Source organism: Nothoprocta perdicaria, unplaced genomic scaffold (genome assembly GCF_003342845.1).
Source record: "Nothoprocta perdicaria isolate Ctin4 unplaced genomic scaffold, notPer1 scaffold_3, whole genome shotgun sequence".
In the NCBI taxonomy this organism is placed as follows: Eukaryota; Metazoa; Chordata; class Aves; order Tinamiformes; family Tinamidae; genus Nothoprocta; species Nothoprocta perdicaria.
In genome coordinates this window covers 918,608-932,650 of record NW_020455532.1, presented here as the reverse complement: position 1 = coordinate 932,650, position 14,043 = coordinate 918,608, and the positions used below count along the sequence as shown (strand labels likewise).

At 68.3% G+C, this 14,043-nt stretch overlaps 3 protein-coding genes across 4 annotated transcripts in view; 2 read left to right on the top strand and 1 right to left on the bottom strand.

Moving 5' to 3' along the window:
• FKBP1A (FK506 binding protein 1A) overlaps window positions 1–6,837 on the top strand; it is a 7,538-nt gene extending 701 nt beyond the window's left edge. Inside the window, exons 3-5 of the mRNA XM_026041907.1 lie at window positions 5,262–5,374; window positions 5,939–6,091; window positions 6,414–6,837. Of these exons, the coding sequence (XP_025897692.1) occupies window positions 5,262–5,374; window positions 5,939–6,067 (242 nt within the window). The 3' untranslated portion in view covers window positions 6,068–6,091; window positions 6,414–6,837. The remainder of the gene's footprint in view (window positions 1–5,261; window positions 5,375–5,938; window positions 6,092–6,413) is intronic.
• Window positions 6,838–9,401: 2,564 nt separating this feature from the next.
• On the top strand, window positions 9,402–11,049 carry SDCBP2 (syndecan binding protein 2). Of its 2 annotated transcripts, XM_026041900.1 has the most exons (8): window positions 9,402–9,455; window positions 9,530–9,614; window positions 9,731–9,825; window positions 9,898–10,053; window positions 10,141–10,316; window positions 10,384–10,555; window positions 10,830–10,921; window positions 10,995–11,049. In XM_026041900.1, the coding sequence occupies exons 1-8, from the start codon at window positions 9,402–9,404 to the stop codon at window positions 11,047–11,049; spliced, it is 885 nt and encodes a 294-aa protein (XP_025897685.1). The 2 variants fall into 2 exon arrangements, with proteins under 2 accessions (XP_025897685.1, XP_025897684.1); XM_026041899.1 differs by having other exon boundaries at window positions 9,530–9,664; window positions 9,715–10,053.
• An 890-nt stretch (window positions 11,050–11,939) lies between these two features.
• SNPH (syntaphilin) overlaps window positions 11,940–14,043 on the bottom strand; it is a 7,583-nt gene continuing 5,479 nt past the window's right edge. Inside the window, exons 4-5 of the mRNA XM_026041988.1 lie at window positions 13,461–13,610; window positions 11,940–12,975 (exon numbers count right to left, since the gene is read on the bottom strand). Of these exons, the coding sequence (XP_025897773.1) occupies window positions 11,940–12,975; window positions 13,461–13,610 (1,186 nt within the window). The remainder of the gene's footprint in view (window positions 12,976–13,460; window positions 13,611–14,043) is intronic.

Here is a 14,043-nt window from a genome sequence, read left to right as displayed (position 1 = left end):
GGTGTTTCTAGGTGTCCCTGGGGGGCCAGGAAGGCAGTTCCTGGGGTTCTGGGTGTTTCTAGGTGTCCCTGGGGAGCCGGGGATGCTGTTTCTGGGGGTCCAGGTGTTTCYAGGTGTCCCTGGGGCGCCAGGGAGGCTGTTTCTGCTGGTTTGGGTGTTTCTGGGTCTCCCTGGGGGCTCTGGGTGTCTCTTGGGGCTGGGGAGGCTGTTCCTGGGGGCTCYGGGACAAGATCTGGCTCTTCCCTCGGGAGTCCTGACCATCCCTGCAACGCTCTGGGGGTGCCCAACTGCCCCGTGGGGTGCAGCCCACAGGGACGGGGTGCCCACTTGTCCCAGTGGGGCTGCTTTTCCCCACTGCCCCGGCAGTAACGAAGCGAGAGGGCCATTGGGCCCCGTTGTGCTGCGTTCCCCCGGCCCTGTGCTCCCGGGAATGCCGGGAGGGCACCCAGGGCTCCGGGCACACTGGGTGCAATGGGCTGCCTGTGCAGGACGCGGCCAGGCTCGCGCTTCGTGGGGGTCACGGTGACCCCCGGGCAGGGGGTCCAGCCAGCACAGGGACCTGGGGCTCATGGGGTCGTGAGAGGTGGAGCTGGGATCCCGGCACTCTGRTGGGATGCGATGGGATGCGAGCCTGTGGAGCGCAGGCAGGGGGACCGGAGCAGCGGAGTCGGYGCCGCCGCTCCTGCACGTGCGCCCGGGATGGAGGTTTCGCTCGCAGAGAGGTGCCGTCCGCTCCCGCGTCCCCTCTCCCCAGGTCACCTCTGGAGCCAGGGCCCCTTCCCGGTGCCAGGCTGTTTCCAAGGCCAGGCCCTGCAGGGAGCTGCATCCCTCTTCCCAACTCCTAGAGGGATGCCGGGAGCAGCTGGGCTCAGCATGGTTATTGCAAGGTGCTGTTCTAGCTTCACCCCAGCTATTCCAATGCAGAGCTGCTCAGTACGTGTCATATTCTAGCCGCTTTCGTAGAGCTCCGGCAGCAAGTACAACATTGCGGCTGCGACCCTGGAAAATCATCCAGGTCCGGAGGGGCTCGTGCGGGGGCCTGGGCTCCCCCGGAGCACCCTCTGAAGAGCGTGGGCCCCGCRTGTCCCCTGCTGCGCACTCGGACAAAAACGAGTCCACCCCTTGGTGGCAGCTCCCCTGATAACTAATTCCAAGGCATTTGCCTCCCGCCCCCAGTGCTTTCTGCCCTCCTTTTCCAGCCAGCGGGATGGYGTGATCCCGAGGACGGGGGGCCCGGGCGTCCCTCCTGCCTCCCTGCTGCAGCAGGACCCCCGTGGCTCTGCCCTTACGGTGCAGAGCGGCCCAGGCCCTCCCCGCCGGCTGCCATGGGGCTGCGYGGTGGCTCCCTGGCCGGCCCATCTGCTTCCCCTCCTCCCTCGTCCTTTTAATGCTGCCCTCAGGAGGCAGAGGAAGCGGCCGGCTCCGGCCCTGGCCCCGTTTCCAGCCGTTTTCCTCCGAGGAGAACAAAGGCCGGGCTGGCGGCGCCGCTCCGGGTGCTGCGCGGTGCCCGCCGGAGCGCGGAGCCGCTCGCCGTGTCGGGTGCTGGTCCCTGTCCCCGTTCGGGCTGCCTTGGGGCTGGGGAAGGTGCTGGGAGCAGCTCCTCTCCTGCGGATCCCRCGTGCTGATCGAGCTGCGCGGCTTCCAAGGGCTTCTGTGGTCTTGCAGTTTTGGCTTTGCCCCTGGATTTGCGCCTCCCTTTGGCCTTTCCTCCCTGGACAGAGAGGTCCCTGAGCCGCCGCTGCAGCGAGCGGCGGTGAGGAGGCTCCACAAGGCCTGTGCGCCGCCTTCCCTGCTGACCCCGCTCCCCGACGTGTGCCCTGCTCGGCGAGAAGGGAAATTTGTCCAAACAAGCATAGAAACGCCTGGTTCCTGCAGCCCCRTGGCTCTTCGCAGCGCCTCTGAGTGGGGAGCAGCGTGAACAGCGGCGGTAAACGCGCAGTGTGGTGCTGTCCTCGGAGCACTGGTGGCAGAGCAGTGCCGGGCTGTGATCCGTCCCCACGCGGGATGCACGGAGCGGGCGCTGGAGGAGCRCGGCCTGGCGCTCAGGTGCCTTTGCTGTGCTGTTCTCCTAGTGTGTTGGGCAGGAGGGGCGACTCGCGTGGGAATCCCGGCTCTGGGGCATCCCAGTACGGCGCCCCTTTCCCAGCAGGATCCCGACTTGGGGATGTGGTGGCTGCAGGAGCAGCCCTGGCACCCCTTTCCCAACAGGATCCAGCTTGTTGGGGATGTGGTGGCTGCGGGAGCAGCCTCACCACCCCATTCCCGGCAGGATCCCAGCTTGGTGGGAACGTGGTGGCTGCAGGAGCAGCCTGGTGCTGTGGGCAGCCCGCTCTCACTTGGGAGCTGCTCCTGGAGCTCCATGTGGACGCGAGGGTCAGGAGCAGCGCGTCCTCGTGGCACCGGCCGCTCGCGCCGCGCTTGCACCTGCAGAGCCGCGTGGACGCTGCGGGGTTGGACCTTTCCTTGCATCGGACACAGGTCGGGCTGTGGTTTTGTTTGTTTTCAGGAAACCTTCCTAGCAGGCCGCGAGTGCGAGCTCGAAGGSTGGCAGGGCTTCTGAAGGTCACCCAGTCCGTCCCTCGGCCCCGGGCAGGACCGGTGGCCACGAGCCCAGCGCTCTTAACGGGGAATCGCAGCCCTGGCCTGAGGGAGGGAATAGCAGGAGAGGGAGCGCTGCGGGAGAGCTAATGCACTGGGGCTTTCAGAGCGGCCTTTGATGTGAAATCGGTTGCAAAAGGCTGTTAGGGAAGCGAAATCCAGAGTGAAGAGCTCTTGCGTACTCAGAACCGTTAGGAGTAATTGGAGTGGGATTGACTCGATGCTTTGGGGCTGAAGTAGGTTAATAGAGGGAATGGGGGGATCGGGGTCTCGCAGCCCCTCATCTCCRTTGCAGAGGGGATGGGCAGTGGGAAGGGAAGGTTGCTGGGCTCTGGCAGGGCAGCCGCATCTCCTGAGGATGCTTTGCCTTGCTAGCAGCTTTGAGATCTCGTTATCCGCCTGCTTGGCGAGGCAGGGTGAGGAGCGGTTGCTCGTGCGTGTCCAAGGCTCGGGCGGCTCCCGGGAGCCTCGGGGCGCAGAGACCAGGATGCTGCTCCGAAGGCCRCTCTGTGCCTGTGTCTGCAGCTCTTCCATGCGGAGCAAAGTCCTACGGATCTGCCTGGGAGCGGGATTGGCTTCCCATGGGGGACCCYGGTGTCCCTTTGGGCTCCGCGGTGGCGGCTGCCCCCGTGGGGCTGCTCTAACCAGCCTAGTCCTCGCTAATCCCAGGGAGGCCGCAGGAGGCGGCTGGCAAGCGGGAAACCCTTCCCTGCCATGGGATCCCCAGCACTGGAGCCACACGGGACAACAGTCCCCAGCTTCCCTGGAGCCCTTGGAGGGGGAAGCTCCCAAGTGCTGCTCCGCACGGACCGTGCCGTGTTGGCGGGAGCTGGCGGTGGGGAGCAGCGGGACAGCGAGGACCTGCTGYGCCAGGCGCGTCACCGAGCGGCAGCGGGGACGGCACCGCGAGCAGCGGCGCGGCCGTCGAGGAGAGTCGGCGAGCCTGGGAGCCGGAGCGGGCGCCGGGACGGCGGGAAGGAGTGAGCGAGCTGCCCGCGTCTGCCCCTGCCCGCGGTCACTGCGGCACCTGAGGCTGCAGCGCCCGGGGCTGCTCCCGCGGCAGCGCCGGGCAGGGCCGGAGCAGCCTCTGCGCCGGGAAGTTTATCCGGGAAGCAGGAAACGCGCAAGCTCCCTGTTTATTATTCCAAAGTCCGGGGCCGTGCCGCGGTGCGGAGCTGGTGGCCAGAGCTCGGAGCGCCGGGAGGCGACTGTCGGAGCGGCTTTGCCTTGCCTGGAATTAAACACTGCATTGCAGCCCCTCGCACCGCAGGCTCCCGGGCTCAAAGGGGATGACTTTTTCCATCCCTTTCTGTCCGGTTTCTCCTCTCCCACATCCAGGCCCTTTCCCTAACCCCACTTCCCGTGGCACGGATGTCCTGGGTGCCCTTAGGGTGCCAGCCTGGCCCGAGAGGCCGTGTCCTGTGCCCTGACTCGCGGTGCCCGGGCTGGAGGAATCYGCGTTGGCAGAACGAGGCAGGCGGGTGCTTTGCCAAACTGGAGCCTTTTCCAACCAGGAAAACTGGTTCTTGGGCTTCCTGGGGAAGCGAGAGACATTTGCTGTAGAGTTGATCGTCGCTCTCATGAATTTCCAACTGTTCCGTCACCGCCGGTCTGGTGCCACAAGCGCCGGCGCTTTCTTTTTACGGTCAGAGCCGCTGCAAAAGGTGACCCTCGGGGTCCCCTGCGGGGCGGGAGGGGAGGCCACGACGTGGGTCACAGCACATGGACTCCGTGTCCCCAGAAGCGGCTTCGCTCCGTGCCGCGGGAGCCGCCTCTGCCGGGCGCTCTCGGAGCACCCTGCGGGTTCCCGTGTCGGGGAGGACGTTCCCCGTGTCCCTGTCCCCGAGTCGCTGTCCTGGACAGAGCGAGCGCAGCCCCGTGCCGCGGGGCTGCCCCTTGTCCCCTCGCCAAGCTCTCCGTGCGGAGCCGCTGCTCCTTAAGGCAGCTCCGGCTCTGAGATTCCCCAAGAAGGTCACGCAGGGAGCAGGGGAGGCACCCTGGAGACGGGAGGAAATTCCTCCTTTGGGGAGCTATATTTAGCCTCACGGATACGGGCCCCGCTCGGCCCTTGCTATGAGCCGTGCGCTGGGGAACGAGGCTGCCTTGGGCATGAGCGTGCCCGTCGACTGGCATGGCCTCGCCCGGTGATTCCCGGGCACGAGGGCGGCTTGGCTGGGGACCAGCGGGGCCACGGAAGCGCCCACAGCCCTGGCCTGGCCTCCTCATCCTGCCTTTTCCCTCGGTGCCCATGGGGATGTGAAGCCGGGGAGCTGCCCGTGGAGCCTTTCCTGCTGGGAAGCAGCCCGGCCGCGGGGTTCTGAGTGGGAAGCAGTGTTTCCTGGTGCCCGCAGCCTGGCCGACGGGCCGGAATCGCTCCCAGGAAGTGCTGGGAACAGGCACTGTGCGAAGGGGCTAGGAAAGGTGCCTTGTCCCCCTGCCGCTTCGGCCCGTGCCAGCTGGGCCGTTCTCCTCGGGGCAGAACAGCAAGGAGGGAACGTCCCCCTGTCCCGGGCGGTGCCGCTTGGGTTCCCCCGGGCCCGTCCCGTTCGGGCAGCGGGGAGCACCGGGCACCTGAGCGCTGTGAGTCAGGGCCGCGTGCGCCCGCGGGGACCGTCACGCGCCGCCGCGCGCCCGCCGCCCCGACCCGCCCCTTCTCTCCGCAGGGATGCTGGAGGACGGCAAGAAGTTCGACTCCTCCCGCGACAGGAACAAACCCTTCAAGTTCGTGATGGGCAAGCAGGAGGTGATCCGCGGCTGGGAGGAAGGAGTCGCGCAGGTGCCCGCCGCTCCTCTCCCGGTCTCCCTGGCAGCGCTGCTGGGCGCTGCGGCGTGGGCAGCGATCACAATGTGTGCAGCTCTCCCTTTCCCTGTGTTTCCCACCCCTCCGCCCGCTCGGCGCGTGGGTGAGAACATCACCGGCTGCGCTGCTGCCTGCCAGATGGCTGGAACGGCGCAGGTCCGGGCCTGGGAACACCCACGGCACCGCGGTGACTCAGCGGTGACATTTGGGCACTGAGTCAGCGGGCGCCGTGGGGAGTGCTCGAGGCTGCGGGGCCGCCGGCCCACGCAGCGCGGCGCTCGTGGCGCTTCTTCCGCACCGCACATGGTGTCTCCAGGGCCCGGCCCCGCCGKCCCTGCGCTCCTGTGTGAGGGGCGTCCCCAGCCCTGCTCCCCCTGCCGTCCTCCTGCTCCTTTTCCAGCCTGCTCCTCGTCTTCCTTCCATTCCCATCCCATCCCGTGTGCCGTTGTGCAGCCTGGGCTCCTCACTCCCACCCGTTGCGGGTCGGAGGGGACGGGTCCACGTGTTTCCTGACCTGTGCTTCTCTCTCTCTGCTCCCAGATGAGCGTTGGTCAGAGGGCCAAGATGACCATCTCCCCAGACTACGCCTACGGCTCCACCGGCCACCCCGGCATCATCCCGCCAAACGCCACTCTAATTTTTGACGTGGAGCTCATGAAATTGGAATGACCTTCCCCGCCCCGCCGTCCTTGGGTAAGGAGGGAGCAGCCCCCATGGGCGCACAGGGAGCCTTCCCCAAGGCCCCTCTCTTTGGCCTCGGGCTGACGGGACTCGTGGTTGTTGGGTGCATGGATGGACAGGCCAGGTTCCTAGCTGTGGGTAGGAGAACTGGTGCCCTGGGGACACTGGTGGTTTGGGGACACTGGTGAATTACTGAAGGGCAGTTACCCCTGTAATTGGGGCTGGAGCCCTGCTTTGAGGGCAATGCAAGTGCATTGCGAGGAGGCCCCTTCCCGAGGCCGCCAYGGTCCCGGCCGGCCGCTTCCTCACCGAGCCTCTCTCCTCTCCCGGGCAGGTTTGGCACATGGAGGAGTCCAGAATCTCAGCTTCAAGAAGAATGCACATGACTTTGTACGGAGCTTACCCCGATATTCCACTACACTCATTGTATAACCTTACACCTTGATTGAATGCCTTTGGTCACTAAGCTTTGCGTCCGACTCTTCCTCCTCGTATCGTGTTTTTACGTCTTTTTAAACTCTACGCCGTAAACCTCAACTCTTTTGGGTCAAATTCTTACTCTTATTTTTGTTCCAGGTGTAGCCTACGTTTTRCCAGTAGTATGCAGGTGGCCTGACCTTAGATAGGAGTCGTGTGAACAAAAGGAAACCTGCTAGTTCATTGTTTTTGGTGCCGACCTCTGTGGTGTATTAAAACCATAAATTGCTGCTGCTGCAAAAGCCATAGCAGAGTGAGGCTGTTGAGGCCGACGGGGTGCGGAGAGCCGAGCAGCGCTGGGATCGGGGGGCAGTGCCCGGGGCCACCGGGAAGCCCCTGCTCCCCCCTGGCTCCCCCTGCCCTCGGCTCCCCGGCTCGCGGGGTCCCTGCGCCCGCCTGCACTGGGGGTTTGGGCAGGTTTGGAGTCGGGTTTTGGAGCCGAAGCTCTGCAGCTCCCTCCAGCTTCCAGAACTCGCCTGGAGCTTTCCCTAGGAGAGCAAAGAAAAGGCAAGAGGAAGGTGCTGCCGCGGGGGGGCCGGGGCTGCCGCGGGGGGAGCCCCGCTTGGCACCGCGGCCGCTCTCCCCGTTGCCGATGCTGGTCATCGCCGGCCCCGCTCGCTGCGCAGCCTCCCCGCTGCTGCCCTCTCCGCGCCCGCTCTGCCYGCCAAGTGATTTGCTAAGAGGAATTGCCGCTCTTCACTTCCTTCTCCACCGCATAAAGGTATCGAGTTTTATTATTGCAATAAAAGTGCTTTATGCTGGCTTTTCTCAGCTCTGTGTGCTGGAGGTTCTTCCCTCCCTTGTGTGCGGCTCCGGGGGCCGTTGCCGTCGCTGCGGCTGTGCCCGGCTCGTGCCGCGCTCGGCCCTGCGGCGCTTTGAGCCCTGGCCACGTTCACCTCCTTGTCCTAGCACAAACGCAGTGAGCGTCGCCTTCAGGGCCTTGGCACCTGCGACCTTCCAGGGAGCGACTCGTGTGGCTGCGCCGAGCCCTTGTAGAAGGTCCTGTCCTGAGCCCTGAGGGTGCTGCGCGTGCGGCTGGGGACACCGGTCACCGCGGGCTGGGAAAGCGGGGGCGTTTCGGCACCTTCCCTCGTGTCCCGGCTCCAGCTGCTTCCTTGCATGTGTAGGGACCTTTTCCCCCCGAGAATCCCAGCTGGCACCACAGCCCTTGGCCGTGCCCGGGATCTCCCCTCCCGGGGGGAGTCAGGTTGGTCCCTCGGGGCTGCTGCGCTGACGGGTCGGGGCTGTTCCACAGCTCCGGCTCTAGATGCGCTTGGCTCCTGCAGGTTTGTGCCGAGCTCCGCTGCCCGGTGTTCCCGTGCTTCGGAGTGCTGTGGGATGAGCTGGTGTCCTGCAGCGAGCGGGGCCTCCTGCGGGCCCTTTGCATCCCGTGTCCAGGGCTGTGCCAATGGGATGYGCCTGGGGGATGTGGGAGCGGGGCCCTTTGCCCCGAGTGGGTCCCTGTGCCCCGAGTGGGTCCCAGCTCTCCACACGGGTCCCTGCGCTCCGCGCGGGTCCCTGTGCTCCGAGCGCACCCCGGCCTGGCTGCGGCGCCCCGAACGAGGCTCATTTCCCACGGCCGCGGCCCGTCCCCTCCCTGCGCTCGCTCGGTGCCCTGCGCCGCTGGGCTGGGCTGCTCCCGGGCAGCTAAAAATACCACGAGTGAATAAATAACCCGCTTCCTGGTGGCCTGGCACGGCGGAGCGGGACGTGCCCGGCCCCGTGCCAGCAGCTCCTGCCCGCGCAGCCCTGCCCCTGCGCGTGGGACCTGCTCCCTCGGCCTGCATGGGACGGGGATGGGAAKGGGGACGGGAATGGGGACGGGGTGGCCGCACTGCCTCCATGGGGCTCCTGGCACCCGGCATCGCCCCAACCCGGAGCCGCGGGGAAGCGGAGACGCCCTGGGGTGCGCGAGGGCGCCCCAGGGGACGTCGCAGTGGGATGGGGGCTGTGGTGGGCACTGGGGACTGTCACACTGGAGTGGGGTCCCGCGGGGTGGGACGTGGGAAGGCATCCCCATCCTTAGGGAAAACCATCCCCGTGTCCTCATCCCTGTGTCCCCATCCCCATCAACTCCCCAGAGGGGCCAGGCCTCCTCCCACCACCCCGTCGTCTTCCTCTTCCTCCTCCTCCTCCTGTGCACCTGTGCGGCYGCCCAGGCCCCTCCCTGGTGGTGGCACCCGGATAAAACGGCGGGTTCGGGGCGAAGGGCAGCGCCGGAGCTGGGAGCTGCCTGCAGGTGAGTCCTGCGATGCCCGGAGCTGCCGCCGGCTCCGGGCCCTGCCCTTCCCCACCCGTGTCCTTGTCCCTCGGTGTCCCCGCGGTGCCGGCAGCCTGGCCCCATGAGGGCGGCCCTCGGCACCCGGTGCGCAAAGCGGGACAGAGTCTCCGCGTGGCTCCAGCTGCTGCTCCTGGGCAGGTGAAGCCCACAAGGAGAGGGATGGAGGGTTTCGCTCCGGGCGCTGCCGGGGGATGTGGGATGTGGTGCCGCAGGATCACCTGCCGGATCAGCCGCATCCGCCGTGTCCCAACGCGCCGGGAAGCGGCGGAGGCGGCGGCCCGTGACGTTGCTCTGAGTCACGTCCCGTGCAGCGCGACCCGGCCCGGTGCCCATCACGGGGCCTGTCCCGGTGCCCATCACGGGGCTCATCCTGGTGCCTGTCACGGTGCTCGTCACGGGGCTCRTCCTGGTGCCCGTCCTGGGACCGGCCTGGTGCCCATCACGGGGCTCGTCCTGGTGCCCATCACGGGGCTCGTCCTGGTGCCCGTCCTGGGGCTGTAGCTCCGGGCACTGAGCGGCCCCCAAGCCCGTGACCTGCACCCTGCTCATCCTCAGGACGCGGCGATGGCGACTCTGTACCCGTCGCTCGAGGACATGAAGGGCCACCAGCTCTTGGAGGTGGGTGAGCGCGGGCGCCGCGATGCCCCCCGCGTCCCCGATGTGCACGGCCTCCAGCATCGCCTCTCGCCCAGGCGCAGGCCCGCGCCGGCCTCCGCACGCCCCCGACGGCGCCCGCCATGGAGCAGCCCAGCGGCCCGCCCGGCTCCGATAAACCCGGTAAACCATGCGGGCACGGGGGCAGCGCCCGGCTGAGCCCGTGCAGCTCGGTGCATGGGCCGGGGGGCCGGCGGGGGGTCCCTAGGGCGCGGGTGCTGAGGGGCTGTGCCCCGCAGCGGTGCCCGCTCTCTACCCCGACCTGGCCGCGCTCGACGACTACATGGGGCTGGCGCTGAGCAGCGCGGACGTGCAGAGGAGCCTGGTGCCCGCCGTAGGTATCGGGCCGCGCGGGGGGGTCCCGTGGCCGCGGCGCCTCGTGACGCCGTGGCCGGCTCCCCCGCAGGCGCCGGGCGCCGCGGTGCCGGGGCAGCTGGTGGCCCCGCTGAGCGGCGGCGACGCGGGGCTGCGGCGCGCCGCCATCAAACCGGGGCTGCGCGAGATCCATCTGTGCAAGGACGAGCGGGGCAAGACGGGGCTCAAGCTCAAGAACATCGACCAGGTGAGCCGGGCCGGGCGCCGGTGCGGGGCGGGGGGGTCCCGTCCCTGCGGTGTCCCCCCGGTGCCACCGCGGTGTCCCCGTCCCCAGGGCATCTTCGTGCAGCTGGTGAAGGCGAACTCGCCGGCGGCGCTCGTGGGGCTGCGCTTCGGCGACCAGGTGCTGCAGCTGGACGGGCGGAGCTGCGCGGGCTGGAGCAGCGACAAGGCGCAGCGCGCGCTGCGCAAGGCCTCGCCCGAGAAGATCGTCATGGTGGTGCGGGACAGGTGAGGCGCCCGCGGGCAYGGGCACGGGCACGGCGGCACCGTCACCGCGCTGACCCCCGGCCCGCAGGCCCTTCCAGCGCACCGTGACCGTGCACAAGGACAGCAACGGCCACGTGGGCTTCGTGGCAAAGAAGGGGCAGATCGTGTCGCTGACCAAGGACGGCTCCGCCGCCCGCAACGGCCTCCTCACCCACCACTACATCTGCGAGGTCAACGGGCAGAACGTCATCGGGCTCAAGGTAGGGACAGCGGGAGGACGCACAGGATGATGCGCAGGATGCACATGATGATGCGTGCAATGATGCTTGTGATGATGCTCGTGATGATGCAATGATGACGCAATGATGCACAAGATGATGCATGTGATGATGCGTGTGGTGACGCTCGTGATGATGCAATGATGATGCAATGATGATGCAGTGATGCACACGATGATGCACGCGACGCTCGCAGCAGCGAGCGGGGCCCCCAGCCCGAGCGACGCTCCAAACACAGCCCCCGTCTCGCCCCCAGGATAAGCAGCTGCAGGAGGTGCTGGCGGGCGCCGGGCGCATCGTCACGCTCACCATCATCCCCGCCGTCATCTACGAGCACATGGTGAAGCGGTGAGCGCAGCGGCGCCGCGGTGCCGTGGTCCCCGGAGCCCTCGCCCACCGCGCGCCCTGTCCCTCTCCGCAGGCTCTCGCCGGCGCAGGCCAAGACGGCCATGGACCGCTCCGTGCCGGACCTCTGAGCCCCGGCGTCCCCSCGGCCGCGTCCCCGCTGTGCCCGCGTCCCCACGCGTCCCCGCGCGTCCCCGCGCACGCTCCGTGCAAGCGGACACAGACCCAGCGACGTTTATTACGGCCACCACAGACAGCGGTTACAGGACAGCGGCAACGGGGGAATGGCGGTTACAGCGGTTCGACGTCTGTATTTAAAAAATATATATTGTATAGATCTTTGTCTCTCAAATAAAGTGGGTATCACACTGATTCGGGGGCAAAGCGCGGGAGAGGCTCGGGGCACACGGAGCCACGCGGACGGGGCAGGCGCGGGGTCCACCCCGCTCCTCCTCCTCCTCCTCGCTGCCGCGAAGGCCGCGCGGCCGGGGGGCAGATGGGACGCGGTGCCCGCGGGGACAGCGGAGGGGCCGGGTGCCAAACCCGGTTAGCTCAAGGCGCGAAGCAGCCGCAGACATTCAGCAGCGGGGCCGGGGCCCCCGCCTCTCCCACTGCACCCCCGGCTCATCAATCTTTGCTGTCTTTGTTTTTTTTTTTTTTTTTAAAGAAAAGGCCTTTTCTGGGGGCAGAGCAGGGCTTGGGCCGGGGCCGCCCCCCAAGGCGGCTCCGTGGGGCAGGGGAGTGGGGACCCCGCGGCCGCCCCGGCTCCACCGCCCCCCGCCCGGCACCTTTGGGAAGGACCGAAAGAAAACAAGGAAAGAAAGAAAAGTGACCGTAGTGCAGAGCAGCTAAGGAAGGCGCCGGCGGGCGGCCGAGCCGCGCGTGAGGTATATCCGAGCCGCGGGGCCGCGCTCCTCGGGGCCCGGGCGGCCGGTGCGCGGCCCCCGCAGCGCCGCACGGCCCGGGGCGGCGGGCGCTACAATCAGCGGTCGGGGCGGCGGGGGCGGCGGGCGCGCGGCGCTCAGGGCTGCGCGCCGCCGGCCGGGCCCACGGAGCGGCAGCTCATGCGGCGGATGGAGTGCAGGGCCACGGTGCAGCAGCCGCGCAGCAGCGAGCTGATGTTGTAGATGGGCTGGCCCTGGCGCCGCTGCGAGCGGCACAGCCAGGCCACCGTGGGCACGGCCGGCACCACCACGGCCAGCAGATCCACGATGAAGTGGCGGCTCCAGTAGCTCTTGGAGGCGGCGGCCTCGCCGCTCGCCTCGGCCTCCTCGTCGGGCGCGCAGGCGATGGCCACGGAGGCGCCGCGCGGCTGGCGCACGGCGGGCGCGCTGTCCGCGGCGCCCTCGGGGCAGGCGGGCGGCAGCTCCTCGCCGTCGGACGCCCACGCCGAGCTGGGGCTGCCCAGGCTGCACRCCTGCGAGTGCATCACCTTCTCGAGCAGCGCGTCCAGGTCGGGCTGGCCCTGCGCGAAGTCCGTCTGGATGGCGCGCTCCTGCATGCAGCTCGCCTGCACGGCCGCCTCCACGCCGCCCGCGCGCCCCAGCAGCTTCTCGTAGGTGCAGCTGGCGGGCAGCCGCGCCGGCGCCTCGGGCCAGTCCGTGCGGCTCGGCGGCGCCTCGTCCGCGTTGCCGAAGCCGCTGTCGGCGCCCTCGTCCACCGAGATGGTCTGGGAGCCGCCGCCGTTGCGCTCGCCGGCCGCCTGGTCGCTCAGCTTGGTGTACGTGGAGCTGCGCGTGAGCGAGCGCGCYGGGGAGCCCCCGGCCGACTCGCCGGCACCCTCCTCCTTGGGCGCCCCGTTCTGCGCCAGCTCCATGCTGTGCAGCAGCGTCTCCAGCTTCTTGTTCTGGATGTTGATGTCCACGAAGTACTTCTGGAGCCCCTTGTCCTTCTCCATGAGGTTGTTCTTCACCGTGTCGATGACCTGCTTGAGCTGCTTGATCTCCTTGCGGGCCTCCTTGAGCGCCAGCTGGGCCTCCACGCGGTGGCACTCCTCCTCGATCCAGTCCTCCTGCATCCGCGACAGCTGCGTCTTCAGGTCCTCGATCTCGGCGTCCCTGCGGGGGGACACGCGGTCACCGCCGTCACCCCAGCCCTGGCCCTTCGGGGCTCACGCGGGGGTCACCATTGGCTCCTATTTTCCAGCCCCCTTCTAAAGCCGGGGCTGGGAGCGGATGCTCCGAGGGGCTCCAGCCCCGTCCCAGCTGCATGTCCCTCTGGTTGTGTGGCCGAGGTGGCCACATGCTGTGGCACGAGGACGTGCCTGAGCGTGCGAGGAGCACAGGGAGGTTCAGCTGCTCATGGCGCTGCTGCTTGGGGGACCCATGGAGGGGACGCGGTGACAGCAGGCGAGGTCGGAGCTCCGACCCACCCACACACAGGACACAGGGACATGGCAGCCACCTCCCCGTGACACCCGCAGCCAGCCACAGCGCGGCTGTGGGACACAAGTGCACCCCAAGGGACAACMACCCGGTGCCACCCAAGGCCGCGGGTGACGCGTCCCCGCGCTCGCTCGGGCGCCCGGCGCCGCGGCGCTCACCGGTCCTGCAGGCGCTCCTGCGTGTCCTTGAGGCGCGCGCGCAGGTGCCGGATGCAGACCTCCTTCTGCTGCAGCGGCGTCAGGTACTGCTCCGGCGTGGGCGGCTTGATGCCGTGGTTGTCGCTGCACAGGTTGTACTTGGCGGGGCGCCTGCGGAGACACGGCGTGAGCGGCCAGGGCGCGAGCCCGGCACCGGCGCTGCCGCGGGAGGCGCCGCGGGAGGCAGGCGAGGCGGAGGAGGCGGAGGAGGCTTTGGAGGCCGTGCCACCGCAGGGAAGGGCTTCCTGGCTCCGTGGCACGAGGGGATGGGGCAGATGCAGGCAGGGCAGCGCGGGAAGCGGAGGGCTAGCGGATGGGTGGAGAGCGGCTGCTCTGGTGCGCGGCCGGGCAGCGCTGCGGGCGCATGCGGCGCTGCAGGGCAGCACGTGCTGCACGGGGAGGGCTGAGCCCACCGTGCACTGCAGCAGGGCAGCCTTGTGCCCTGTGCAGCGCAGCTGGATGGCACAAACCCCCTGCGCTGCAGCAGGGTGCTCCAAACCCCGTGCATTGCAGCAGGGTGACCCCAAACCTGTTCATTGCAGCA